At 37.3% G+C, this 27,529-nt stretch overlaps 1 protein-coding gene across 5 annotated transcripts in view; it reads right to left on the bottom strand.

Moving 5' to 3' along the window:
* Window positions 1-18,929: 18,929 nt before the first annotated feature.
* LOC139132763 (uncharacterized) overlaps window positions 18,930-27,529 on the bottom strand; it is a 50,680-nt gene continuing 42,080 nt past the window's right edge. For 4 of the 5 annotated variants that reach the window (XR_011552409.1, XR_011552410.1, XR_011552411.1 and 1 more), the window contains 2 exons: window positions 25,582-25,742; window positions 18,930-23,507 (listed from right to left, as the gene is read on the bottom strand). Coding sequence is in view for 2 of the 5 variants with exons in the window: in XM_070699027.1 (XP_070555128.1) it covers window positions 25,673-25,742 (70 nt within the window). In the remaining 3 variants the exon portion in view is untranslated. The remainder of the gene's footprint in view (window positions 23,508-25,581; window positions 25,743-27,529) is intronic. The other variant, XM_070699028.1, reaches the window with a different exon arrangement.

Genomic DNA, 27,529 nt, shown 5'->3' with positions numbered 1-27,529 from the left:
AGTAATAAATTTCCATTCTAATGATATCCAACAAGTCAGGTTATGTTAAAAAAACTTAGCAGAAGACTTACAAGTACTACAAGAAAAAAGCACATGGGTAGCAAAATGGTTATTTTGCGGTACCGTTCAAAAGTCGACCATAACAGTTATTGCATCCCTATATTTTTTCTGTCAAAATTCTATTTCGTATTCTAGGGATCCCAAGGCCAAAGACAAAGACAGGTTTGTTATCCCTGGGGTACAAGTAGACCCCTCTAGCCCACGGCCTAACATTTCTTGACTGCTGACACAGACCTTATCTTTTGAGGCGAGCGATCACTCCGCTCGCCTACCGCTCGCGCAAATCAAATAGCCTTGTTCACGGTTACAGAGGTTTGTTACTAAATATAGCTGTACGCGCGCGACATCGGACACGCAGCTTGAAATGCGGACAAATTTTATCAATGTTGCATGCGTGGCTGTTTTGCAGCTTGTACTCTGAGTCGTGAATATGTGTTTTAGTATTCACTGTTACACTAGCAGTCGCCCACTGAGATGTATTTTCGTCGTTCTTGCATGCGTAATTTTCAAAAGCGTAATCTAAAAATGCGGACAAATATTTATTTTTGCATATTAATGAGAGAACAGTGACGTAAACTGTGAACGGCCCTATTCCGGGATTGTGCTAACAGCCAGTCTCAATTTTGAGCTAGAAAAACTCTTTTCAGCAAAATTATGAATGGTAGACAGGAATTTTAGATCAACAACAATGACGTTTAAAATATTTTCAATCAGGTTTTTTTTTTTATAAAACTAGTCTATTTTTTATATTATTCGCCTTTTAACGTACGTCGCAGCACAGTGTATAAAAGTCTTGCTGACTCAATGATGCTTTTTTTGTAAATCAATCTCCTAACCCTGACTGAAATTCAGTTGTCCTCTATAAAACACGTATTACCTGACCACGAGGAAGGCTATGATGCTCAAAAACATTTTATTAACCTAAGAGCAATTGCGCCCGTTTATTACCCCAAGAGGTCGTGTGTTACCAGAAAGACATATTCCCCGAGGCCGAACGAGGGGGTAGAGCGATGTGTTTCTGGTAACGCTCGGCCACAAGGGGTAATAAACGTGTGGTATAGCCCGAATAAAGACCAGGTAATAAATGTTTTATAACACACCACATGCTCATGTTGTTTTTATGAAATAGTTTTTAATGTGTTTTGATATTACGCTCTGCAACAATCCATTGTCACAAGTTAACTGGGCGATTTCTCAACAGCGGTAACAGTTATACCAATTTTTTTCACGAAATATCATCAGCATACCTAGCAACTTCCTTTGTTGTACTTGAATCTCTGTCATCGATGATCTATTGAAGTTCCAACACTGTTGGAAAGGAGTATATTGCTGTTTAGAGAGAGGCTCGTCGCGCATCCCATGTCATGGCTCGAAATTAACTTTTCTCCCTGGTAGTCCGATTGGGCTACCATTTTCTGAAGTTGGTAGCCCAGCGACAAGGTCTGGTAGCCCATGCATGAATGAAGAGGTTTCTTTTTGTAAAGGATATTTTTATTTATATCTAGACAATGAACGATTTATTTTGCATGATTCTATCCAGGAAGTGAATTGTCTAGTCATTTGACATCAATACCTGCAGATCATAGCCTTAGGAGAACGGTATACCATTTGCAGTGGACAACGGTGACGCTACAAAGTTTCACGAATTATTCACACATACGCAGAGCTTATATGTAAATTTTGATGTTCGCAATGACAACGACTTTTCTTGAACTTTTAAGTAACTTTAAGTAGAGCAGTCTCTGTATTGTGAAACTTTCTATGTTTAGATTACAAAGTTTCCAGTAGCAACTTGGAAGTGAGGAGTGACAGTGTTTGCCATTATTTTATGAAAAATAACAAATCTCATACGATAGCTTTTTAGGCCATTGCTTACTTGAATAACGTAATAAAGGTACTTTTCCAGACTGTAGGGAGCGATTAACGGTTTGTGTACAGAATTAATTATTCAAGCATTTCTTCAGCAAGGCTGTGGGAAGGGGATCAAGACAGCTTCTTTGACTGTATGATGAGAGATACATGTAGTTCTTCGGCTCTGCTCGAATGGAAAGACAAGAAACTGAATTTACCAACGATATGAAAATTTAAGAACTAAGAATCTAGTCTATACAAGGATTTATATTTATCTTTCTTGCACACTACAAAGATGGAGGTACAAGCGAGATTACTGTATTTTCTGGTTGGCAGTTTCACTTTTTGTCGTTGTTTTGCTCATTTTAACACTTCCTTTGTTGTGTTTCGCACCTCCTGCATCTTTTGTTCTCCTGTGTACATACCTTTTTACAGTGAATAATTATGTGGGTACGTTTGTTTTGGGCCACAGTCCTGTGATTCAGTTTTTGCACGGAGCACGGTTACCGTACCCAAACGTGCATGGGGATACAAGCAAGATGGTCTTTGCTTAGATTTCTAGTTTTCGAAATCTGATACTATATACCACTGATCGAATTTAGGAATACAACCTATTGCTGTAATGTTTACCATTGAAGATCAAAACGGCGGCTACTGTTTTGCAGTACCGACACTGATAGTTGCAAAGGCACCTGATATATTCATGAAAGCAATAATACATTACATTTTGTGCAACAACTTCTCTAAGGCTCAATGTGTTCAACTTGAATTGTGATAAATCAAACACTTTTCCATCATCATACCGTATGGTTGGAATAGTGGAATCAAATGTAAGCATTAATTTGTCAAAATTGGTTAAATTGTGAATGGTCAAGGGTGGAGGTGGGCTGAACCATCGTGGCGCAGTTGTAGAGTCCAAGCCTTTGGAACCATAGTCAATAGAAGTCAGGCCGAATGAATAGAGTTCAATACCCGCACAGGCCCACCTTGATGCAGAGACACTTGGCGCACCTCTACTTGTACAAGCTACCAAAGACAGAGCAAGGCGAAAACCAGGCCCGAATACAGCCCCGAATCTGCAAAGCAGTCTGTAGTCATTTATTGTTATTAAAATGGAGACAGTGGTTTCCATGGTTGGTATCGTGTATTTTTTTTCTTTAAAAATATAACTTTAATAAAAACCTTTGCTTTTATTCTTTGGCGGTAGTAAGTTATAATATATACTTTGTTCTGCTTTCATGACCCATTATTATTATCACTTTGAAAATGTGATGGAAAAAATGTGTGCAAAAGTTGGAACAACCAAGAAAACTCTTTCCATGTAGGATATCCCTATCTAGGCTAGCTATTGATTAAGCAAGAAAGTACCGTTACTGTATTACTGACATCAAAGACATTTTTTTCAGAAAAGCAACATTTGAAAATATGACCAAAATATATACCAACATCACTGTTATGTAAATCAAAGTCTTGAAATGTAACAAATAAGTCTACTTCTATGACTTCAACAGTACTGTCTGTACATTAATTGCCATGCCTGTTAACTGAACTAAAAGCAAGATATGTGGAGAGTGAAAACATTTCATGATACAAGATATTAGGGCTAGTTCAATTTGGTTTAAAAAAGTCTCTGCGATAGTGTAGTCCAGGCATGCAGTGAAACAGAAAGTGTGACACGGTGATATATTCAATTACATCATTTGCCACCATCAGTTCGTATAGAACTTGAAGATGAATTCCAACCTATGATTCGGTTGGCCCTGTTACCATGTCCTAATATCTATCCAACAGTAGTAACAAAAATGAATAAAGATAGAAACATCAAAGTAAGACTAAATTAAGCTTCATTAAACCAAGGTAAGTTTACTTCAAGTTGAGATCGATGCGGTCGTTGAAAGTAATGCTTGAGTCAAGGACGATATTAAAATCTAATTTTCGTTGTCACATCTGTTAATTGCCCTCCCTGATCCCCTTCATTAATTTGTCCTACCGATCACCGATGCGGGGGCATATAGCCTTGACCAAATAACTTGTTAGCAGCTCTTATGATATGCTAACGAGATATTTGGTCAGGGCGATAAGCCCCCGCGTTAGTGAAGGGGAACAGGAAGGATGTAAACTGTTTTCTTTGAAATACTATGACGAGTTAGCGATGGTAAAGTAATAGGTACACACGTGACACAGGTAAGGCTTATATAATGAAAAAAGGTCAAATACACGACATTTATTGATCATATTCATGACTTCTAGACGAATAATGCCTGCAGTACCCTGTGGTCTATGTGAGTGTTTTGCTTACGCCGCAAGGGAATCACACACAAGTAAACTTAGTGAACAGTTTGACTTTTGACCATATGTTGATCATTTATGTAAGGGTATGGAGGTCGTACACTGTACTAGCTCCATGGGTAGCTACATATCTTACACCGCAAACTTGATAGACTTGGGATTGGTCCCATTGCATTTCTTAGATGTAAGTGTAACCTTTCTGAAAGAACATAGTGCAACTAAATATTCTTGTTAAAAGTGTTTGCACTGTGACCAAAAGGTGATAAGCAATACTTAATGACTTCGCCTTCCTCGGTCAGTCTGCACAATTCAGCGTCCGACGGCGTGAATGACGCCTCCAACGACGCGTAAAAGTTGACGTCATTTGTCAGCCGTCGCAAGTGTAGTCTGGTTCCCTGACCCATTTCCCCGGTAGAGGGCGTGGGGAAATATAGGGTCAGGTACCGGGTAGCCATCTTGAACAGAATTTTGTTCAAGATGGCGGAGGTTAGTCACCTGACAAAACATGATACAACAAATATGGCTGCTACCATGAAACGCCGGTCAAAATTCGACTGGATCAGAATTATGTTTGAACACTGGTATCCGAACCAAAAACATTGGCACACGAGACGGGAAACATAAACTGAAAGGATTAATCCAGAAGTACGGAGAAATAGAGGTGATTGAAGGCTGGCTGTGATATCGCAGCAGTACTTGTTGTGTGTATCGAACGCGCTAGGGTCATTGAGGTCATCGCCGACTGTGGCGTGACCCCAATGACCCGAGCACGTTCGATACACGCCACATATACTGCTGCGATATCACAGCTAATTGAAAGCAAACTTTGTTTGAACTGTGAACGACGATGATTTCGATGGATAGAATGGTATCCGAATTTCGTGAAAAATGCCAGGCATCATGTCGACGTTCTAAAAGTATTAAGAGGTGTGCTAAATCACAGTGGCTAAATCATGGAGGTAGAAAGTCTTTCTTTCTACCTCCACGGCTTTGTGGTACAAACAAGAAGTTGGTGTCAAGTGAGCCTGAAAGTGCGAAACCCAAGAAAGATGAGAAAAAGTTACAAGTGTTACTTTCACCCAATCACAGCTTGTTTTATTTTAACCCAATAGCGTCCATGTTTACATTAGCCGGTACCTGACCCTATATTTCCCCACGCCCTCTACCGGGGAATGGGTCAGGGAACCAGACTATCGCAAGTGACGCTTTGATAGGGATTCAGGAACGATATCCATGACACGTATAGTGCAACATGTATAAAATAAAAGTAACATTAACGATCGTAATACGTTGTTTCAAAATATTATTTTACAAAATACTATTCACTGCGATATTTTTTCCATGGATGAACCTACTATACCAGTAGGTTCATACTTTAGATTAAAACTTGCAGACCTGACATCAGAACAGTAACTGAACACTTTTGATTTTGATCAGGGTATGTCAAAAAAAATAAGTCAACTTCTCATTTGCAATCAATTTCAAAACTGTATGATGATATTGTTAAAGCTTTGAAGGATGCTGGTTTGCAAAGCATTCCTTCTAATATCCAGTGTAATAATGGGGCTAAATCAATTCCAGGTTGGAATCAACATGTTAAAGATTATCATGACATTGCTCGTGATGCTTTCCTGTTGTGGTGGGACTCTGGCAGTCCCAGACAAGGTCCTATTTTTCGATCTCATGAGGACATCACGTGCTAAGTTTAAGTATGTTTTTAAGATCTGTAAAAATAGTGAGTCTCAAATGAGAGCTAACGCCTTAGCGGACAACCTCTGTAACAAAAATGACAAGCAGTTTTGGAAGCGTGCTCAAAGTAAGAAGAAGTCACCGTTGTCATCAACCATTGATGGCTGTAATGAGCAACATTACATCGCAAATTTGTGACGTGACCATTTTGCAAGTCTGCTTTCCTCTGTCACCAACAACAATAATGAGTGTTTTGTGAAAGATATTATTTCGATTCTTTAATTCGATGAGGATATGATTGTCACTCAAACTGCCACTAAAAATTCAATTGCAAAATTGGCCAGTGTTAAATCTGCTGGTCCAGATCATAGGGGATTCAATCTCCGATGATGACGATGACGATGATTAAATATTTAAAAATGAAGATAAATAAACATATATTTGGACTCAGTAAATTTGTTGTTATGTTGTTGTTGTCGTTGTTGATACTATTTGCAGAAAAGAACAAAGTATGCGCTGCAAATTTCAACACAGCCTAACTATACATGTGCGTCGCAAATTCAATACAGCCTAACTATACATGTGCGTTGCAAATTCAATACAGCCTAACTATACATGTGCGTTGCTGCCTAACTATACATGTGCGTTGCAAATTCAATACAGCCTAACTATACATGTGCGTTGCTGCCTAACTATACATGTGCGTTGCAAATTCAATACAGCCTAACTATACATGTGCGTTGCAAATTCAATACAGCCGGGTAATGTTAGGCTGTATTGAATTTGCAACGCACATGTATAGTTAGGCAGCAACGCACATGTATAGTTAGGCTGTATTGAATTTGCAACGCACATGTATAGTTAGGCTGTATTGAATTTGCGACGCACATGTATAGTTACGCTGTGTTGAAATTTGCAGCGCATACTTGTTCTTTTCTGCAAATAGTATCAACAATGACAACAACAATAACAACAACAATAACAACAAATTTACTGAGTCCACATATATGTTATTTATCTTCATTTTTAAATATTTAATCATCATCATCGTCATCATCGGAGATTGAATCCCCTTTGGTCAGATGGCATTACAGCTGAGCATCTAAAGTTTGCGCATTCCCGCCTGCATATTCTTCTCTCAGTGATGTTTACTGCATATCATGGTTACTTGCCATCTCGCATGATGGACACCACCTTGGTTCCACTTGTAAAGAATAAAAATGGTGATGTTACTAATTCAGGGAATTATCGCCCAATTGCTATTGCCACTGCCATTTCTAAGATTATGAATTATTCATTCTTGATAAGTTTGATAGTCTACTGTACACAAGTGATCATCGATTTGGTTTTAAAGAAAGTCACTCAACTGATATGTGTTTTTATTAAAAGAAATAATTGATTTTTATAAGCGTCATAATACCCTTGTTTTCCTTTGTTTTCTTGATGAGACAAAAGCCTTCGATAAAGTGAATCACTGGACACTATTTCGCAAATTGATTGATAGGGGTTTGGGTTATCGATCTGCGCATAATGAGATCTGCATAATGATCTGCGCTCCCATTCTGCACTGTCTATCTTTCTACACTAAAGGAAAAAATTACGAAACTGGAGCGAGAAAGTGACACTTTCTCGCAATTGGTGAGAATCTCTTGTCATTCTCACTGCAGTGAGAAATGCACTGCTTGGTGAGAATGGAAATTCTCACCAAGCACTGTGAGATTGGTGATTTTCATGGTGAGAATGTATTCACCGGTGAGAATCAACCAGACTCGTTGTTCAGGGGCCGTCATTGATACATTATGATCAAAATGCAATGAAAATGCATTTCCATTGACCATCACTTCCAGTGCCTGTCATTCAAGTACGTCAGTTCAGATATTTGACATTGCACGCCAAGTACTGACCGAATTTTATGTTTTTATTCAGCCGAAAAGGCGTTGGGTGATAAGACTCGCCGAAGAGGGCGTGGTGTAAGACGATGTACAGCGGTAAAACCGAAATCAAAACTGCGAATTCAACATTATACCATTGCATATTGCAGTTTCCTTGCAAGTCATGAAGAAGCAAATAAACACAATCGACATTGGTCTTAAAAGTTGATATTCCGGTGAGAATGTAGGGGTCTATTTTTATTACGCCTCGCGCATTGTTATCACAAACTTCATGTAAACAGGTTTCATTCATAAAGTCAATTAAGTCGCGTGCAAGACCGTAATCGCTTGTTACCATGGGTGTGGCACTGACTGCCACGCGAGTGGTAATGGACACTTCCGCTATTGCCACCAAAGGGGATTCAATCTCCGATGATGACGATGATGATGATTAAATATTTAAAAATGAAGATAAATAAACATATATTTGGACTCAGTAAATTTGTTGTTATTGTTGTTGTTATTGTTGTTGTCGTTGTTGATACTATTTGCAGAAAAGAACAAAGTATGCGCTGCAAATTTCAACACAGCCTAACTATACATGTGCGTTGCAAATTCAATACAGCCTAACTATACATGTGCGTTGCAAATTCAATACAGCCTAACTATACATGTGCGTTGCTGCCTAACTATACATGTGCGTTGCAAATTCAATACAGCCTAACATTACCCGGCTGTATTGAATTTGCAACGCACATGTATAGTTAGGCAGCAACGCACATGTATAGTTAGGCTGTATTGAATTTGCAACGCACATGTATAGTTAGGCTGTATTGAATTTGCAACGCACATGTATAGTTAGGCTGTATTGAATTTGCAACGCACATGTATAGTTAGGCTGTATTGAATTTGCGACGCACATGTATAGTTAGGCTGTGTTGAAATTTGCAGCGCATACTTTGTTCTTTTCTGCAAATAGTATCAACAACGACAACAACAACAATAACAACAAATTTACTGAGTCCAAATATATGTTTATTTATCTTCATTTTTAAATATTTAATCATCATCATCGTCATCATCGGAGATTGAATCCCTATGTTGCCACGCGCACATTGCAATGGACACACCACAGTCACTCGTGATCAGTCTATTCCGCTCGGCGTCTATGCCCCCATAGACTTGTGTACATATGCCTCCGTTTGGCGTGGTTGTACAGTTAACCACCATCATGTGGGGTAGAACTGAAAATTAATGTATCAAAAACTAAAGTTGTTGTTTTTAGAAACAGTGGTAGGTTAAAAAATTATGAAAAATGGAATTTAGATGGTAGAGATCTAGAAACTGTATCTTATTTCAATTACCTTGGAATTTCTTTGTCTTGTACTGGAGTTTGGTCTCATGCCCAGGAAAACTTAGCAAAACAAGCTAAGAAGGCAATTTTCAATGTTAAAAAACGTTTAAGTGAATTTAAAAATGTGGATGTTGACATAGCGTTGCGTATCTTTGATTGTAAGATTTTGCCAATACTTATGTATGGTTGTGAAATCTGGGGGTTTCATGAGGGTAATGATGTTGAAAAGGTACACCTTTCATTTTGTAAATATATTCTGCAAGTGAGTTATTCAACATGTAATGCCGCTGTCCTAGGTGAGCTTGGACGCCACTCTCTAAGAACCCTTCGATTATCACGGATAATTAAATACTGGATAAAACTCATTCACAGTGATGATACTAGATACATCAAACAATGCTATAATTATCAATTTGAAATGGCCTCGAAGGGTTATATGTGTGTGGCAAAACATGTCAAAGATATTTTGTTCACTTTGGTTTTGGTATTATTTGGGAATCACAGAATGTAGGGAATGAGTCTGTATTTCTCCATGATTTTAAACAACGATGTAAAGACATAGGATCACAACAATGGAAAATGAACCTGGAAACGTATTCAAAGTTAGATACATATCGTTTGTTTAAAAACAGTTTGATAGTTGAAGATTATTTGAAAGTTATAAAGATTGATATTTTTAGACGAGCCTTGTGTAAATTTAGAGTCTCTAACCACAATCTTCTCATTGAAAGTGGAAGATCAGAGAAAATTCCAAGAGAAAGCAGAATATGTCAGATGTGTAAATTAAATCAGGTGGAAACTGAATTTCACTTCTGTTTAGTTTGCCCTGTATTTCATAATTTAAGACAAGCTTTTTTACCATCATTCTTTTGGGAGTTCCCATCACATAGCAAATTTTCAATTCTTTTATCATCAAAGAACCCAAATACTTTAATTAATTTATCTAAGTTTATATTTTACGCTTTGAAGTCAAGAGAAAAATTACTCAGAAACGAACCGCTGTTGTAAATTACATGTTGTAATTAGTTTTATGCATATTTCGCCTCACTGTGTCGAAACTTATTTCTTATTTTTTGTACTGTATTGTAAATAAGGCCAGAGGCCTCTATTACTGAATAAATTATCATATCATAAACAAACACACACCATTCTTTATTGACAAATATGAATAAATATCAATTCTTTATTGGTTCTTTATTGTACATGTATATGGAAATAATCATACATAAGTAATAAACAAACACACATAAACAAAAAATAAACAAACAAGCTTGAGTTTCCTATAGTCAATGCGGTCTGTTGCTTTTTCAAAGTCAGTAAATGATACTTTCTAGAATGCAGACAAAACTTTTACCTACAATGGGTAGCATTGTTATTCCTCCGTTAAGTTACATGCCACAATCATTTTAGATCAGAGTTATAACACATACCCGTGCTTTTGGGAAATTGTCAGTCACTAAATCAGTATTAAAAAACTCCAAATGAGTTCAGATACAATTTAAGATATACCTGAGGTAATCAATTACTTATTCTACTTCCTCAATTTCAATTGTTAAATTCCAAACTTCCTAATTCATCCAAATTGCTTACCTAAATCCAAACCATCATTTTCAAAATTATCAACAAAATCTTTAATTTTGTCATAAAAGTTCCATGCCATGGTCTTTAACAGAGCAGGAAATAACTGAACCACTCATCAAAAATCAGTATCAAAAGCTGGTAGCAATTTATCTTTCACCAGCACCAAAATTGTTTTACATCTGTTTCTTAAAAAGCTGGCACCAGTTTAAATCACACTGGTTGAGATTTTTCTTCTTTAGCTTTTACAGCACAATTTCTCAGAAGTCATTCTTGTTTTTAAATACTTCTAACATTGAAAATAAACTCTCTGATTCTAAAGTAAGAGATATTGTGCCAGTGCAACAGATTATGTTAAGGGGCTGTCTCACATTGTCGCATATGTTCAAAAAGTGAAATTCATTTGTTTATGGGGAAGGAGGTTTGCCCTACATTCAATCAGGGAACTGTACTTTCACACTTTTATTTTGCAATCAAAAAGTGTAAAAATAAACTGTTTCTAGCCCATTCGTGTCCCAAATACAATTTACTGACAGTAGCATGGTATCCAATACCTTTCATTTATCAAATTATTAAGATACAAGTCATCGTTGATGACACAGTCCCCGCTTGTCTGCTTGGTTAATAATCTTTGGTGTCTTGGTTGCTGTGGAATGACCTTGATGCAAATTGCATGGGGCCTACGATTTGCAAACTAATGTTATTTGTGGAATGTTCAATGAATGACCCATTTCTGTGGGTATTGACTGCTGATGTCAGATTTTTAATAAGTTGATTATTTTTACACTGCCTTGAAATCACACAAACATGCAGTTTTAATGATTGAAACAAATGTTTCCAGAGAGAACTTTAAAAACATACATAGCAAAAGTCAATGGAATTGCACAGGCAATTTGGGCGAAATATGGTAACAGTGTAATGTCATTAGGAAGAAACTGCCCCAAAATAGAAATGTGCAAATTTAACCATTCTTTTACTTGATTTCACTTACTTCACTCACGGAGATGTTTACAGTTGTCAAATGGGCTGTTATCGTGGGAAGACGAATTTTTGACCAAAACTGGCAAAGAATGCCCGGAAAAATATGAATATGCAAATGTCAACAAAATGTGAACAAATCTCACTGAGAGAAGACTTTTCTTGTTATTGCCCAATAAATACAAATATGCAAATTTCAACACAATTTGAACAAATTTGATGAAAGTCACCGCTAGGGATCTGCATATTATATTTGAAAGCAATCAGATCAGTGCAGATGGCTTTTTGATCAAAAACAGCAAAAATTGCCCCAAATATTTTGATATGCAAAATGCAACACAATTTGAACAAATCTGACTGTGGGGTATCCCAATGAACCTGCATATCAATTTTCAAAGCAATTGGACCAGCCGGTCCAGAGTAGAAGATGTTTTGACCAAACATAACGAAAATTGCTCCAAAATTACAAATATGCAAATTTCGTGACAATTTCAAGAAATGTGACTGTGGTCGCCCCAACAGTCTTTCATATCAAATGTGAAAGCAATGGGATCAGCAGTTTCAGAGAAGAAGGTGGCAATTGTTGACGGACGACATATGGACGGACAGTGACGGACAATGAGCTATCTGTAAAGCTCTGTGTCGATGTCAGCGGAGCTAAAAATTGCAAAGGATGGCTGCCTCTCAGCTTGGCTATTTTGGATTGTATTGTAAAACATATTGATGTGGATATGTTGGTCATGGTGCTATGCGTTTGTGCCAAGTTGCAACAAAATCAGTACATGGATGTTTGAGTTATGGTTCAAAGACATGAAAAATCGCAAAAAAATGGCCGCCTCACGGCCATAGTTGATCGTATCACTAAATAAATTTGACATGCACATGAAGATCATAGTGCGTTCCTTTTGTCTAAAGTTTGAACAAAATCAAGTCACAGATGTTTGAGTTAATATTCAAATAAAAATCGCAAAAATATGGCCCATTGCAGCCATATTGAATCGTATCACATAATAAATCGATGTGCATCTGTAGGTCATAGTGCTATGCCTTTGTGCCAAGTTTGAACAACATTGGTTCAGCAGTGTCTGAGAAACTGTTGATGACGGACGGACGGACAGACGGGACCCAATCTATAAGTCCCCGCCGGACTTTGTCCGCGGGGACTAAAACGTATCATTTTTCAATGTGCTAGAAGTGTGTGCCTGCCCTTACCATACCTAGTCATTTGACTGTTACTGTGTTGACAAACAGAACTGAATACTGACATCTTCATGAGACGCATAATTCTCAGTACATTGTTCTCCCAGGCAGATGTCAATGTTTTGCACTTTTGAACTTTCATGTAGGGGAGGGGGTTTTGATCTAAATGAAGGAATTTAGTTTCTTGAACTTATGTGACAATCTGAGACAGTCCTTAAGATTTTGCTAAAGTTTGTAAACTTTTTAAAGAATATGACTGAATTTGACTGAAATGATTACTATGAAAAATAAAAATTACAATGCAAATTCCATGACTTTTATTTCATTCTCAAACTCCAGCCAAGATAACATTTGAAAAAGTATGTTGAACCATTTTCTTCTCCAAGTTTAAAGTGCAACATAGAAAAGTGCAAAGATAACACACAACTTTTACCAATCCTTCTATTAAGATGGTTCAGTTTCGATAAACATTTTGTTACGTGCAGAGAAAACGAACAAAAGGGTGAACTCAGCAGTTAATGTTTAAACCAAATTTATTACAAAAATAAAACTAATTGCTAAGTCAGGGATAGAGTACAAGCTTTAAAAGTGTACAGACTACTTATCTCAGCTGGGACGGCAAAGCTCCAGTCTCAGAGTTGTAACAGTCAGTCGGATGAATGAACAGTCCTTTGGCTTGCAGGCTTGAAGCTGCACAAAGTCCACAGTATAAATCCAGCGTTGACAGTGAAGGTCTTGAAAAGTCTTGAGAATGACTACTGCTGGAGTTTAGTAACACACAAGAGACACGATCCCAAAAGTCTGACTGGAAGCTGAGCACGTCCCTTTTATAAAGGCATATAAGAACAATCTAGAACTTTTATTACATGCTAATTACTGTTCTAAAATTATCTCCCTTACACAACTAATCAACTTTCCAGAACATTCCAAACATGACTAATTGGATTCAAGGTTGTTAGGTAATCAAGGGCAGTGACCTTGAGAATGTTCTAGACTAATTGAACTCAGGTCATGAGTGTGGGGGAAATGACCTACATAACACACCCCCTCTTCAAAAAAAGAAAATTTTTCAAAGAAAAATCTTTCTTTTACAAATGTAATCTTGAAAAGGATTTAAGTACTCAAATAATGTTTTACTCTAAAGTAAAATTTCTTGAAAGTGAACAACAATTAACTCTAAATACGAGAGAGACAGTCTGCAATTAAATTGTCTCTGCCTTTGATATGTCTAATGTCAAGATTAAACTCCTGTAACATTAAACTCCATCTTAGCAATCTCTGATTTTTGCCTTTAAATTTCTGCAGAAAAACAAGAGGGTTGTGATCAATATAAACCACTATTGGCTGATTTGAAGAAGTAACATAAACTTCAAAATGCTGTAAAGCTAATATCAAAGATAAACACTCTTTTTCAATTGTAGAGTAGTTTCTCTGGGATTTGTTAAATTTGCGTGAAAAATAGCAAACAGGATGATCTACACCATGACTATCCTCTTGCAATAAAACAGCACCAGCAGCCGTATCACTAGCATCTACAGCTAATTTGAATGGCAAAGTGAAATCTGGTGCAGACAACACTGGGGCACTTTGCAGTATGGCTTTAAGTGTATCAAATGCCTGTTGGCATTGCTCTGACCAAACAAACTTTACTTTCTTTTTAAGTAAGTTAGTCAAAGGCTCAGTAATTGTGGAGAAATTTGGACAGAATTTTCTGTAGTAACCAGCCATACCGAGAAAAGCGCATCAGTTGTCGTTTGCAGTTTGGTATGGGAAAACTTGAAATGGCACTGATTTTGGCATCAACAGGTTTTACCTCACCCTGTCCTACAGTATGTCCGAGGTAAGTTACCCTAGCCCAACCAAACTCAGATTTGGCAAGGTTGACAGTCAACATTGCTTTGCTCAGTCTCTCAAAGAACTTCCGCATGAGCTTGATGTGTTCCTCCCAGGTGTCACTATACAGGACGACGTCGTCAACGTAAGCTGCACATCCGTCTAGCCCGGATATGACGTCGTTGATCATCCGTTGGAACGTTGCCGGAGAGTTCTTCATTCCGAATGGCATCACCTTGTACTGGAACAATCCGTCTGGTGTAACAAAGGCGGATATTTCACGAGCACGATCCGTCAGAGGGACTTGCCAAAATCCCTTCAGTAGGTCAAATTTCGTCACAGTACTTGGCTTTTCCCACTCGGTCGATGCAGTCATCAATCCTCGGGATTGGGAAAGTGTCTGTCTTTGTTAAAGTGTTGACCTTCCTAAAGTCCGTGCACATACGATAACTGTGATCTGATTTGGGAACAAGTATGCACGGCGAACTCAGTTACTTTTACTGGGTTCAATAAAGTCATTGTCCAGCAGGTATTGACTTCTTCCTGGAGATATTTCGCTTTTGTTGGATTCAGTCTGTATGGATGTTGTTTTACAGGCTTACTGTCCCCAACATCAACGTCGTGATAGATGACGTTTGTCCTCGTTGGAACATCTTGAAACAGGTGTTTATATTCATGGAGCAGTTCTTTCACCTGTTGTTGTTGTTCTGGCTGGAGGTGTGCCAACTTTGTAGACTCCAGCTTCTCCAGGATTTCTGAGTTCTGAAGCTTGACCGAGCCCAGCTTTGAGTTTAGAGTATTTTCACTCAAGTCAGTTTCAGTATCACTATCTTCATAATGGCCAGAACTGACTGTACTGACAGGCTTTGTTTTAGTAGGATTATCCCTATCCAAATATGGCTTAAGCATATTTATGTGACATAGCTGTTTTTGTTTTCGCCTGTCAGGTGTTATTATGATGTAATTTAAATCACTCAATTTCTTATCGATTAGATATGGCCCAAAGTAACGAGCATGGAGTGGTTTGCCAGGAATTGGAAGTAGAACAAGAACTTTTTGACCTGGTTCAAACTTCCGTTTTGAGGTGCTTTTATCATATTTGATTTTCATTGACTGCTGAGATGACTCAAGATTTTCTCTGGCTAATTCACATGCTTTAGAGAGTTTCGTACGAAAATCTGACACATATTGCAAAATATTCAGACAATCATCATCGTCTGATAGGAATTTCTCTTTAACTAGCTTAAGTGGGCCACGGACTGTATGTCCAAATACAAGCTCAAATGGGCTAAAACCAAGAGACTCTTGAATTGACTCTCTAACAGCAAAGAGCAGAAAATGAATTCCTTCATCCCACTGCTTCTCTGTGTCAAAACAGTAGGTCCTAATCATGTTTTCAAAGTTTGATGAAATCGCTCAAGAGCACCCTGACTTTCTGGATGATAGGCGGATGACCTATACTGTTTAATGCCTAGCTGATCCATACTTGTTGAAAAATACCAGACATAAAGTTGGAGCCTTGATCGGACTGGACACATTTAGGGAGGCCAAATAAAGTGAAAAATTTGACTAAAGCTCTCACTATAGTCTTTGTCTTTATATTTCTCAGTGGTATGGCTTCGGGGAACCGAGTTGATGTACACATTATTGTCAGCATGTACTCATTTCCTGATCTTGTTTTTGGTAGGGGCCCAACACAGTCTATTAGTATCCTACTAAATGGTTCTTGAAATGCAGGAATTGGCTGTAAAGGGGCCTTTGGAATGGTCTGATTTGGCTTTCCTACCATTTGACATGTGTGACAAGTTTTACAGAAATGTGCTACATCCTGCCTGAGATTAGGCCAATAAAAGTGACTGAGAATTTTATGATAAGTTTTCCTGACTCCTAAGTGACCAGCCCAGGGCGTTTCATGGGCCAGGCGCAATATTTCAGCACGGTAGGGCTTTGGAACCACAATTTGATGTTTTATAGCCCAATCGTCATCAACCAAAACATCTGGAGGTCTCCATTTACGCATTAGAATACCAGACTTTGTATAATAGGAAACAGAGCTATCTGAAGTTTTACCTTCATCATCTACCCTGTCAAACAAAGACAAAATATCTGGTCTTTGTGTTGTTCTGCAATGAGATTTGATCTAGAAAATGTCTGACTTTGGTCAGCAGAAGTTTTACTGGAAGTTTCAAATCCACGAGGGATAACGGAATGATCCGTGTCAAACACCTGACTGAGAAAGGTGTCATTTAAGTCAACATCTGTGACATTATTTTTGAGAGTATTTTGATTCTCAGAAGTTTTCTTTGACATGGCTCGAGTAATAGCACATGAAGGAAATAAATCGGGTATCTCTTGTTCAATTGGCTCTGGATCCTGATCTAAAGTAGGATTATCAGTCACAAGTGGATTAGTAATGACCTTGTCCCCAGCAAGGTCGTTTCCAAGAAGAAGGTGAATCCCTTCAAAAGGCAAAAAAGGCCTAATACCTAAAGTCACAGGTCCAGAAACAAAGTCCGAAGACAAATAGACATTATGGAGAGGAACAGGAATGTAGTCATTGCAATCTACCCCCTTAATAAGAACTTTAGAACCTGAAAATGACTTTTCAGAAAACGGCAGGGTATCTGCCAACAAAAGAGACTGGGAAGCCCGGTATCTCTTAAAATTTTGACAGGGTAGCGGAAGAAAAATCACTAGAAAGTGATATAAAACCATCATGAATAAATGGTTCGAAAATACCCATAATGCTATCTTGAGAAGAATTGACCTTGACCTCATTAATTGGGGATAAGAGGGATTTAACCTCAGAAAATGTGTTGCACACATTATTAGACTCTAATTGAGTTGATGAAGAAATAAAGCCGGTGGGCTTAGATCCACTTTGACCACTTTGACCTTCACGTTTTCTTTTCAATTTGAAACAATCTGACATTAAATGGCCGTCTTTCTTGCAATAATTACAAGAAAGTGTACCGAACTGTTTGTCAGAAGGAGATTGAGACTTGGGATCTGATGATGTGGGAGTGTTACTTGAACTCTGTGAACTGTTGTCATTTGATTTTCTACTGTCCTTTGAAAAATTCTTGGACGAAAAGGAGGAGTTAAATTTACCTGCATTGTTTCTGTAGGAAAAGGACTGGGATGGTTTGCTGAGAAATGAAGATTTGTGGGTCAATGAATAATCATCGGCCAAACGTGCAGCAACCTCTAATGTATCTGCCTTTTGTTCATTGATAAACGTCTTGATGTCACTCCGGATGCACCTTTTAAATTCCTCAATCAAAACAAGTTGTCGTAATTTGTCATAATTCTGACTGACCTTTTCAGAAGAACACCAACGATCAAACAGTTGTTCTTTTGTTCGAGCAAATTCAACATAAGTTTGATCCTTCACCTTCTCACAATCCCTAAATTTCTGACGGTAAGCTTCAGGCACCAACTCATAGCCCTTGAGAATTAATTCCTTCACAGAATCATAATCTGAAGCCTGCTCTACTGACAATTGAATGTAAATTTCTCTGGCTTTACCCACCAAAGCACTCTGCAAAAGCATAGACCAGGACTCCTTAGGCAATTCAGACTCTGAGCAATTTTCTCAAAATGAAGGAAATATTTATCAACATCCTTTTCTTGGAAAGGGGGGACTAACCTGAAATGCTTAGTGATGTCAAAACCGTGTGAAGGGAAGGATTTTCCTGACTGTCCAAGCTCTAAACGTTTCATTTCTAATCTTTCCTGCCTATCTTTCTCTCTCTGTCTTTCTTCCATTTCTAACTGCATTTGTATTTTTTCTTTTTCTATTTGTAATTCTAGTTTCTTGATCTCCAAATTTGTCTGCATTTCTAATTCTAATTTTCTGAGTTCAGAGGTAGACTCGGGCTCATAATCTTTCAGGGTGGATTCCTCAAATTGGCCTAAATCAACTAGATGTTTGGCAATGCGGTACTGTATTTCCCTCTTGCGCATAGATCTTTTGACTTCTACTTTAAGGAAATTGGCCAGTGTTATGAGGTCGTCTTTTCTGAGGGAATCAAATGTGTCCTGATCAAGTTCATCCATTTCCTCTGGTTTAAATTCCGCCATGATTAAATTTCGCTGAGTTCACAGTATACAGTAGTTTTAAAAAGGCTGGCAAAATGTTGTCAAACGGCTCAAAATGTTCGTACCCCGGACGAGCCCCCAATTTGTTACGTGCAGAGAAAACGAACAAAAGGTGAACTCAGCAGTTAATGTTTAAACCAAATTTATTACAAAAATAAAACTAATTGCTAAGTCAGGGATAGAGTACAAGCTTTAAAAGTGTACAGACTACTTATCTCAGCTGGGACGGCAAAGCTCCAGTCTCAGAGTTGTAACAGTCAGTCGGTTGAATGAACAGTCCTTTGGCTTGCAGGCTTGAAGCTGCACAAAGTCCACAGTATAAATCCAGCGTTGACAGTGAAGGTCTTGAAAAGTCTTGAGAATGACTACTGCTGGAGTTTAGTAACACACAAGAGACACGATCCCAAAAGTCTGACTGGAAGCTGAGCACGTCCCTTTTATAAAGGCATATAAGAACAATCTAGAACTTTTATTGACATGCTAATTACTGTTCTAAAATTATCTCCCTTACACAACTAATCAACTTTCCAGAACATTCCAAACATGACTAATTGGATTCAAGGTTGTTAGGTAATCAAGGGCAGTGACCTTGAGAATGTTCTAGACTAATTGAACTCAGGTCATGAGTGTGGGGGAAATGACCTACATAAACATTTGCAAAAATGTAAAGGATATGAGCTGTTGAAGTTTAAGACTTTCAGAAAATTTTGACACCAGGAAGTGCATGCATCATCATCAAATGGATGGCAACGGTTTATAACTTGTTTTTTTAACAGCTTTGTAACTGAAGGAGAATGCATGGATCAATCAATCAATCAATCAAAAAATTTAACACATGTTTTTGATCAGTGTCATAACTCCACTGAGAAGCTCAATACTGTTTTGGCAGTAATCTAGAATGTCACAGAAATTTCAGTGCCTTTTTAAAACATTAAAAAATAGAACAGAATAGAAAAACTTTATTGTCCATTTATGGAAAATTATCTTTTGCTTCACCAAAAACACATTACACATCACAACATTAAGTGTTAAATATAAAATATGAAAGTGTCAATCACCTTAGTAAAACAAAGAGATCTGTCTCCTATGGACAAAGGTCTATATTCAGTATAGTTACAATAGCTATAAACAATATTTTGAAAAGGTTATTTTGAATTACGAGTACTCTGTATCGCCGTTGAGATGGCATCTTCTCAAAATGTAAATGTAAAAGGTGAGAAGTATCACTGACAATTGCATTGGCTTTTCTATGAATGGTGATTATACAGATCACAGAGTTGATTTGTTTCTTGTCAGTTGTTTTTCCTCCAATGTTTATGACACATGTGAGTTTATTTCTATTGCCCACTCTGTAATGTTACAAGTGAGAACACTCTCTTCAAGGCTTTCGTAGACCTTTTCCACCACTCCGACAAACCTCAAAACTTTTCAATCCTCAATGAAAACATATGCTGCATAGTCTTCTTGTCTATGTACTAACTAGTATTTTCACTGAAATTCAACCATTCATCTATCTGTGATTGAAAGTATTTAAAACACTCAAAAATTTCAACAGACTTTCCATTCACGACAACCGGTTCAAAAGTAGAACCCCTAGTACTGGTACTTTTATCTTTGATTAGCTCCTTAGTTTTACCAACATTCATTTCCAGTAAACTTGACTTACACCATTTTTGCAAGGTCGCTACATAGTCAAAATAAATCTATTAGTAGCTCTTTCAAAAAGATTCCTACAAGTGCCATGTCATCAGCGTATCTAAACAAATTGACAAATGAAGTTTGAATTTTCCTTTCATTGAAAGCATGCAACTGTGAGGAGCACCTGTATTCAAAACAAGTGTTTTTGAGAACATGCAATCAGTCAACACCATTTGTGGTCTATCACGAAGAAAATCTCAAATCCACAGGATAATATATTCATTCACATTTACATCAAGCAGACGTTGCAGACAAATGTGAGGGTACATTGTATTGAATGCTGAGCTAAAATCAATGAATAAAATACGCACCTATGATTTCAAGGATTGCAGGTGATTTGCAACAATATTGAATAATGTAATCACAGCATCTTAAGTCCCCCTTTAGCTTTGCATGAAAACTGCAAAGGATCTAACAATCTGAAACTGATGATACCAGATGTTTACTGATGACTCTTTCCATACACTTAGCTAACAGAGAGGTGAGGGCAACAGTAAAGTCATTGAGTGAGTTCAAATTTTTTATTTTGGTACAAAAATTACAGTCGACATGTTACATGTATTTGGGACAATGCAATGATTAAACAAATGCTGGAAAAGCATTGTCATAACTTGTTTCAGTTGCATTGCGCATGTTTTCAACACTTTACCACGTAAACCATCAGGTCCAGGTGCCTTGTTTGGATGAATATTTGCAAGGCATTTAACTACCTCATCTTCTGTCAACTGTACAAGATTGATGTAATGGAATATTTTCACATATCCTGTCACACTCTCTGCTGAAATCCTTTGTGTCAAATCTACCACAGAAAACATTCAAAATCATTTGATTAAGTTTGACTGTTTGAACAATTCGTTGGTTGCTGTTTCTTTTGCCTTCCCATCATGATGTTAACTTCAAAAGCCTGTTTTGCATTTCTGCTGATAAAATCACTCCTCAATCATTTGCATTTCTGCTGATAAAATCACTCCTCAATCATATCCTCGTATTGCAGTTTAGCTTTCTGCATTTTTTGTCCAATTCAATCCTCTTTTCTTGAAAGGCCTGCAAGTCGCCTGTGAGAAACTCAAACTTTTTGTCATTCAGACAAACTTTAAGATCTTTATTAGCCACGGTTTGCTGTTTGGAAAAACTTTACTGATTTTGAATTGATGATATTCACAAAATTGAATATAGGAAGTTACTGTATCTATCAATTCATGGATATCAACACAAGATTCAAAGAATAATTGCCAGTCTATTGATTCAGAACAATATTTTCATTCACCTATACTTTTCTCTATCTACATTGACACTGACTTTGTTTCAGGCTTTTGACATTTCAGTTTTTGTCTGTATTTTGGTAACAGATATATGACATTGTGGTCCGCTTTCCCCAGCTTCATACGTATTGTCGATGTTACCATGACAACTACTGAGAATTATAGTACGATGGGTCAGGCAGATGATAAACTGAAGTTGTACTTTGAACCAGTTGCCATCCAATTAATAATAGTGAAGCTGTGAATGAATACGTGTATATGACTTAACTGGAACTGCTCCTGTTAAGCATTTGATTTGATTTGATGCAAAACTCATCCACTATGTTTACTCATTCATGTGAAATCTCAGAGATTCTTGTACCACTGGACAAGGGTATATTCAGAATAAAGATAATTATGTCAGAAATTTCTGATCTCTTTTCATTGCTCTGCTGTTTCTTATCAGCAGAAAATTAAACAAAAGCTTACAAATAGAATTGCAAACTACATGATGTGAAAAGGGATTGAAATTCCTAAGCATATTTTTAATTTGTTTTAATGTAGTACGGCCAGCACAATTACTAGACTCAAAGAGACATATATGTATTCATTGTGAGTAAAACTAAAAGAAAACATTTCAATTGATTAAAATTTCAATGGAAAACAAAATGATTGGTTCACACACAGTAAAAAAAGGCAGTGAGTAGAGCCTGTTTGTATTCTGCATAATCACTGATGATTGCAACCACTCAATGCCATGTATTTCCATTACATTTAGCAAAACTGACAAAATCAATTGTTTGCAAATCACTTGGTATCTACATGCTGTTTCTAGTTATATGTTCAATGATGTAAAATTGCTACATACAGGTCCATACAATGGGATAAAAATATCCAAGAGTGGAAATACAATAGTGTTCAGTATTACTACCCAGGTACATCGTTGATGAAATACGGCTAGTTTTCAATCGGGTTCGAACCCACAACATACAAGCTATTAAGAATTTGAAAGTACTGTACAGTCTTACTTGGTTTACAAGAAGTACACTGGCAGATGATATGGCAGCATTCCAGCTATAAGTGCTACCTTATCATCACAAATCATGAAATCCATCACGGATGTTTGATTTCTGGTATACATAAGAAAACTACCACTTTCCTATCTGAAAATTTAAACATTGAAGATAACACATTATAGCCCAAACAAGGGCCTATGTGCCTGAGGGTGGGGTGACCATTTGCCAAACATAATGAGGGCAAATGGTCTCCAGCCTCAAGGGTACATAGTCCCTTGTTTCAATCAATCAATCGAGTGGATTTCTACAGCACCAAATTCCAAAACACCTGTTTGATGCTGCTTCACAGAGTCAGAGTTGTTCAGCATGCTCCACTGAACAGAAAAGTTTTGATGTTCTTCTTGAAAGAGAGGGTGACTGGCACACCTCTGATGAAACATTGTTCCAGGTGAGGGGCGCAGCACGTGTAAAAAAAACACAATTGCCATGGTAAGTTTGTCAATTAGTCCGTGGTAATTGAAGCAGAACTTTGTCATTATAGTGAAGAACTTTAGACAAATCTTTTAAGAGGATCAGACTGATATGTAGGCAGGAGTATTGTTGTTCAGAGCTCTATAGGTGATGGAGAGGATCTTATACTGGATTCTTTTGTGTACCAGTAACCAGTGTAATTCCTTGAGAGTGGGAGTGATGTGGGCAGTGGCTTCTGGATGAGAGACACAATTCTGGCTGCAGAATTCTTGGCACGCTGAAATGGAAGAATGGAAGCTGATGATAAAACAACACAGGAGTGAATTACAGTAATCTGGTTTTGATGTGTTCAGGGTATGAACCATCATCTGACAGATTTCCTTGGTTAAGTACTAGCCAATATGGCTTATTTGACAGAGATGGTAAATTGATCGGCATGTCGTGTTGATGTGCTTACACAGGGTGTAGTTTTCATCAAATGTCATGCCGATGTTTGGGCTAAAATATTTTAAATACATGCCTCTCTTACACAGTTTTAATTCTAAATTTTTAGGTTGCCATGCAAATTGCAATCATATTCTTTATTTCCATGTGGGATGAAAATCTGTTGAAAAAATTGAATGATTTTTATCATCAAATGCTGCACTTGTATGTAAATCATTGTTAAACAGTTGGTTGAATTTTTTTGTACAACTTCATAGAAAAATAGTATTTTCTATGTAAAACATGTAATTTTATCATTTTTAAATCCTGAAATTGTCAGGTTGAAAATAGTTCTGGTTCATTTTCAGTCAAGTGATGGCTATGACATAATCAACGAGTTATCATTTAATCCTATGGAGCGCACGGCATTTCATTATAACTTCACAAAAGACTTGTTTCAGATATTTACATATCAAGCATGCAAAAGATGGAGCGAATAGTGTAATTGTGACAATAAAATTAGCAATTTCAGCTTCTAAATTTTTTAAGGAGTGGGAACATTATTGACTCTATGCATAGGCGTGTTGTATCACATTTTCACAGAAAATATTGTGTATCATACGTTGATCTCAGTATATACATTTGAGAGCCAGAGTAAGGGACCTACTCTACAAATCTAAGTTACAGTCACTTGGTTTTCATTGGTTGTTTATTTCCTGCTAATTAAATTCACTTGGTAATGACATTTGATATTTTAATGAATTCACTGTATAAAATACTTTTTTGTATTATCTATTTGATTTTAGTGCTTTCAATTTTATTTGCTGTTGCTTCAACTGCAACTTTCAACATGTCATCACACTTCAAAAATGTTTACCTTGTCAAAGTGTATACCAACCGACACGATCGACAATGTTATAATGAAATAAAAACACATTAAGTGAATGAATGAGTTGAAAAAACTGATAACTCCTGTCCACCAGATTTCAACTGTGCAAAACCTCATTCTACATGGCCATCATTGCGGAGATACAAAGTTTTCACATCAATAATAAAGACCACTTGATATGATGATTTTAATCCTCTTTCTCCCAGTGACAGTCTACTATAAAGTCTGACTTGGTTGCAACATGTCATGGGTTGCCAAGTGTATGCTTGACATAGTTAAGCAAAGTAGTCCCCTGCACTGTTTACTATGTTTGATAGCATCTTATAGTATTGGGTTACTACTAAAAAAGACTTGGGATATAAGAGTAACTGGTGCCTGGGCAATTAATGTTCAGTTTTAACTAGATGTAGATACTGCCTAGTAAGTTCATGGTAGCTTACAACTAATTCTAACCTGGGAGAAAGAGGGTTAAAGGTATACAGTCACCTGTAATCTAAATATGCCCATATATGGTCAAAGGGGCGTTCCTTGGTATTCAAAATACCCATGTGAGGGCACTGTTCCTAAAAAGCGGCCACCCGCTTAAAATCTGTGATTGGTTAGATTTTCTCTTTCCATGGTAACTGTGGCAAAATTGGAACAGGTTACAATATACCTTTAATGTCATCATGTTGACATCTTTGATGATATATGTCAACATTTCCATCTGCTCTGATGGAATCTGTCTGTAAGGCAGAAAAAGTCCTAAAATCAGTTGAAATAATTTCTGTCAGTACAAATATTAGCAAATTGGAGGCCACAGAAATTCATGTGAAAAGAGAAAACTCAGGGACAGAGAACATTATAGGCTTCAAAGTGCTTGGTTCTGAGCAGTTTTGATATTTACAATGCAGTCTGCAGAACGTTAACATGCACTATTGTAACTTCAAGGGAAATATAAACATTGCCGGCTCAGTCAGCATGCATGTTTGCAATTTTATATTTAGAAAGATAAGTCCACCAACAAACTGACACCCAATCTCCTTTTTTGAGTATTTACCTAAAAATTGAGTTTGTCAATTATCACTAGGGTGGCTCCTTGATGCTTGACAATGGCTTCTATCAATTATATCAGGGTAGCTTGCTCATCATCATACTGTACATGATGCTGATAGTTTTGTCTCCAAGGGTAACCACGTGATCATCAGCAGTAGCTGTGGACTTAAAAATTTCCATCAGAGATGTTAAAGGAATAGTCCACCCAAAATGTAATCTGCCTCATACAGATTTCTATGTATGTCATAAAAGCATTTATCATTACTTTTTGCACAGAAACAGCGATTTGTTGAAGTTATCTATGAAAATAAATATCAAAATCAGGCAATATGGAGACCTTTTTAGCCGACTGTGCGCAGCCATATTGTCTACTCCCTCGCAAAGCATGCCGGGAGAAATGCCCGGATGATGACGTAAAGTTTTCGTGTTTTGGTGCATTGGCTAGGGGGTCTGATCTAGGGAGTCTCATAAATAGCTTATGCCTGCCTGTAAGTATTAGGGATGTACCAATAATCGTGGGCGAGATTTTGATAAGGCATTCTGAATGATTCGAAACCCGAAGTGAAAACACCGCCTCTAAAAATTATTGCCGGTAAAGATTGCCACTGACATAAGTTTTGAAAATTATAAGTGCAGTGCATGTTTTTACGTATGCAAAGGCAGTTTCCAAGAGAAGGACTTCGTCGGCAGTTTGACGATCCACAATCAAATTTGGATTAGGAAAAGACTTCAAGATGATGCTGTACCACAAACTTACACTGGAAAGCACATGCATTGGTGAAAAGAGGACATCCAAGGGCGATATATTGTGGGAGAGACTCTCCATATAAAAGAAAAGAGGTTCATGGTTTAAATATTTATGATTTTTCTGAACCGCTGGAGAGTTTGTTGAGATCATCTTTCTTACAACAAGTTTACTTATTATTCTTATTATTTGACGACATCGCATTGGTATTTAAAACATAATAAAGTTTGCGTGATCAGTTGAAATTAGAAAGTTGTATTTTTGCTCGGGCATGTTTAACCACATCAACGCAACTACAGCATCCACGCATCAAGTCAACGGAAACGATCCATATGTTAAATGAGTTATCTGGAGCCAAGAATAGGTTCAAAAGAGTTCGAGAAAGAAGTAGATGCGTATATGACAACTTTCATGATGTCGGAAAAATTTCAGACATAAGTCTTCCTTCCTTTTAGAAAAAAATAGGCACGTCAAAGTAAACTCTATTATCGGGCATCCATGCTGTAAGTTCAATGTTTCTACGATACCACGGCGGCGAGTCATATTTTGTGGCGTCGAAAAAAATAATGAGCAATTTTGCGACTAAATTGAAAATAAAAACAAGAAGCAGTAAGTGAAGTTTGTTACTGCATTGCCAGAGCGGAATTACAGGGATTTTCCCCAAATATATTATCACATGGATTTCAATAAATGGTCCAAAATGAACCAACGTTTCATATAAGCACGCTGCACGACCGGCCGTACGACCATGTTGGATTGTAGTGAAAACGAGGCTCTCTGTTGTGGGGTTTCTAGAAATTTCCATGTAACTACGCAAAGATTTGAGTGCATCGTATCGTAATTCAAACACGCCACTCAACCTCAGCAAGCACATAGAATAACATCATTGAGCTAAAGCCTGAAAACTTTAAGTTCCAAAGTGAAAAAAAACGGAATCAGATACTCAATATGTGTGATCGAATATATTTTACGTTTCTCAGTCAGGCTATTAAGACACCATTATTCTTGTAGCGTAGAGTAACCATGATTCAGATTTTTTTCTTAGAGCTGTTTCTTTCCATATTGCTATATAATAGTACATGACTTTTTAATTTTGCCATCTTCCCGCTCCCGATCTGTCGAAAGGTAGTTATATTTCATTCCTTTTTTCTGTAATTTTTCTCTACGACCAGTCGCGAGGTCGTGGCTGTAACTTTAGTGTTGAATT

Source organism: Ptychodera flava, chromosome 5, assembly GCF_041260155.1.
Source record: "Ptychodera flava strain L36383 chromosome 5, AS_Pfla_20210202, whole genome shotgun sequence".
Classification (NCBI taxonomy): Eukaryota; Metazoa; Hemichordata; class Enteropneusta; family Ptychoderidae; genus Ptychodera; species Ptychodera flava.
This window is presented reverse-complemented; position numbering and strand designations above follow the sequence as displayed.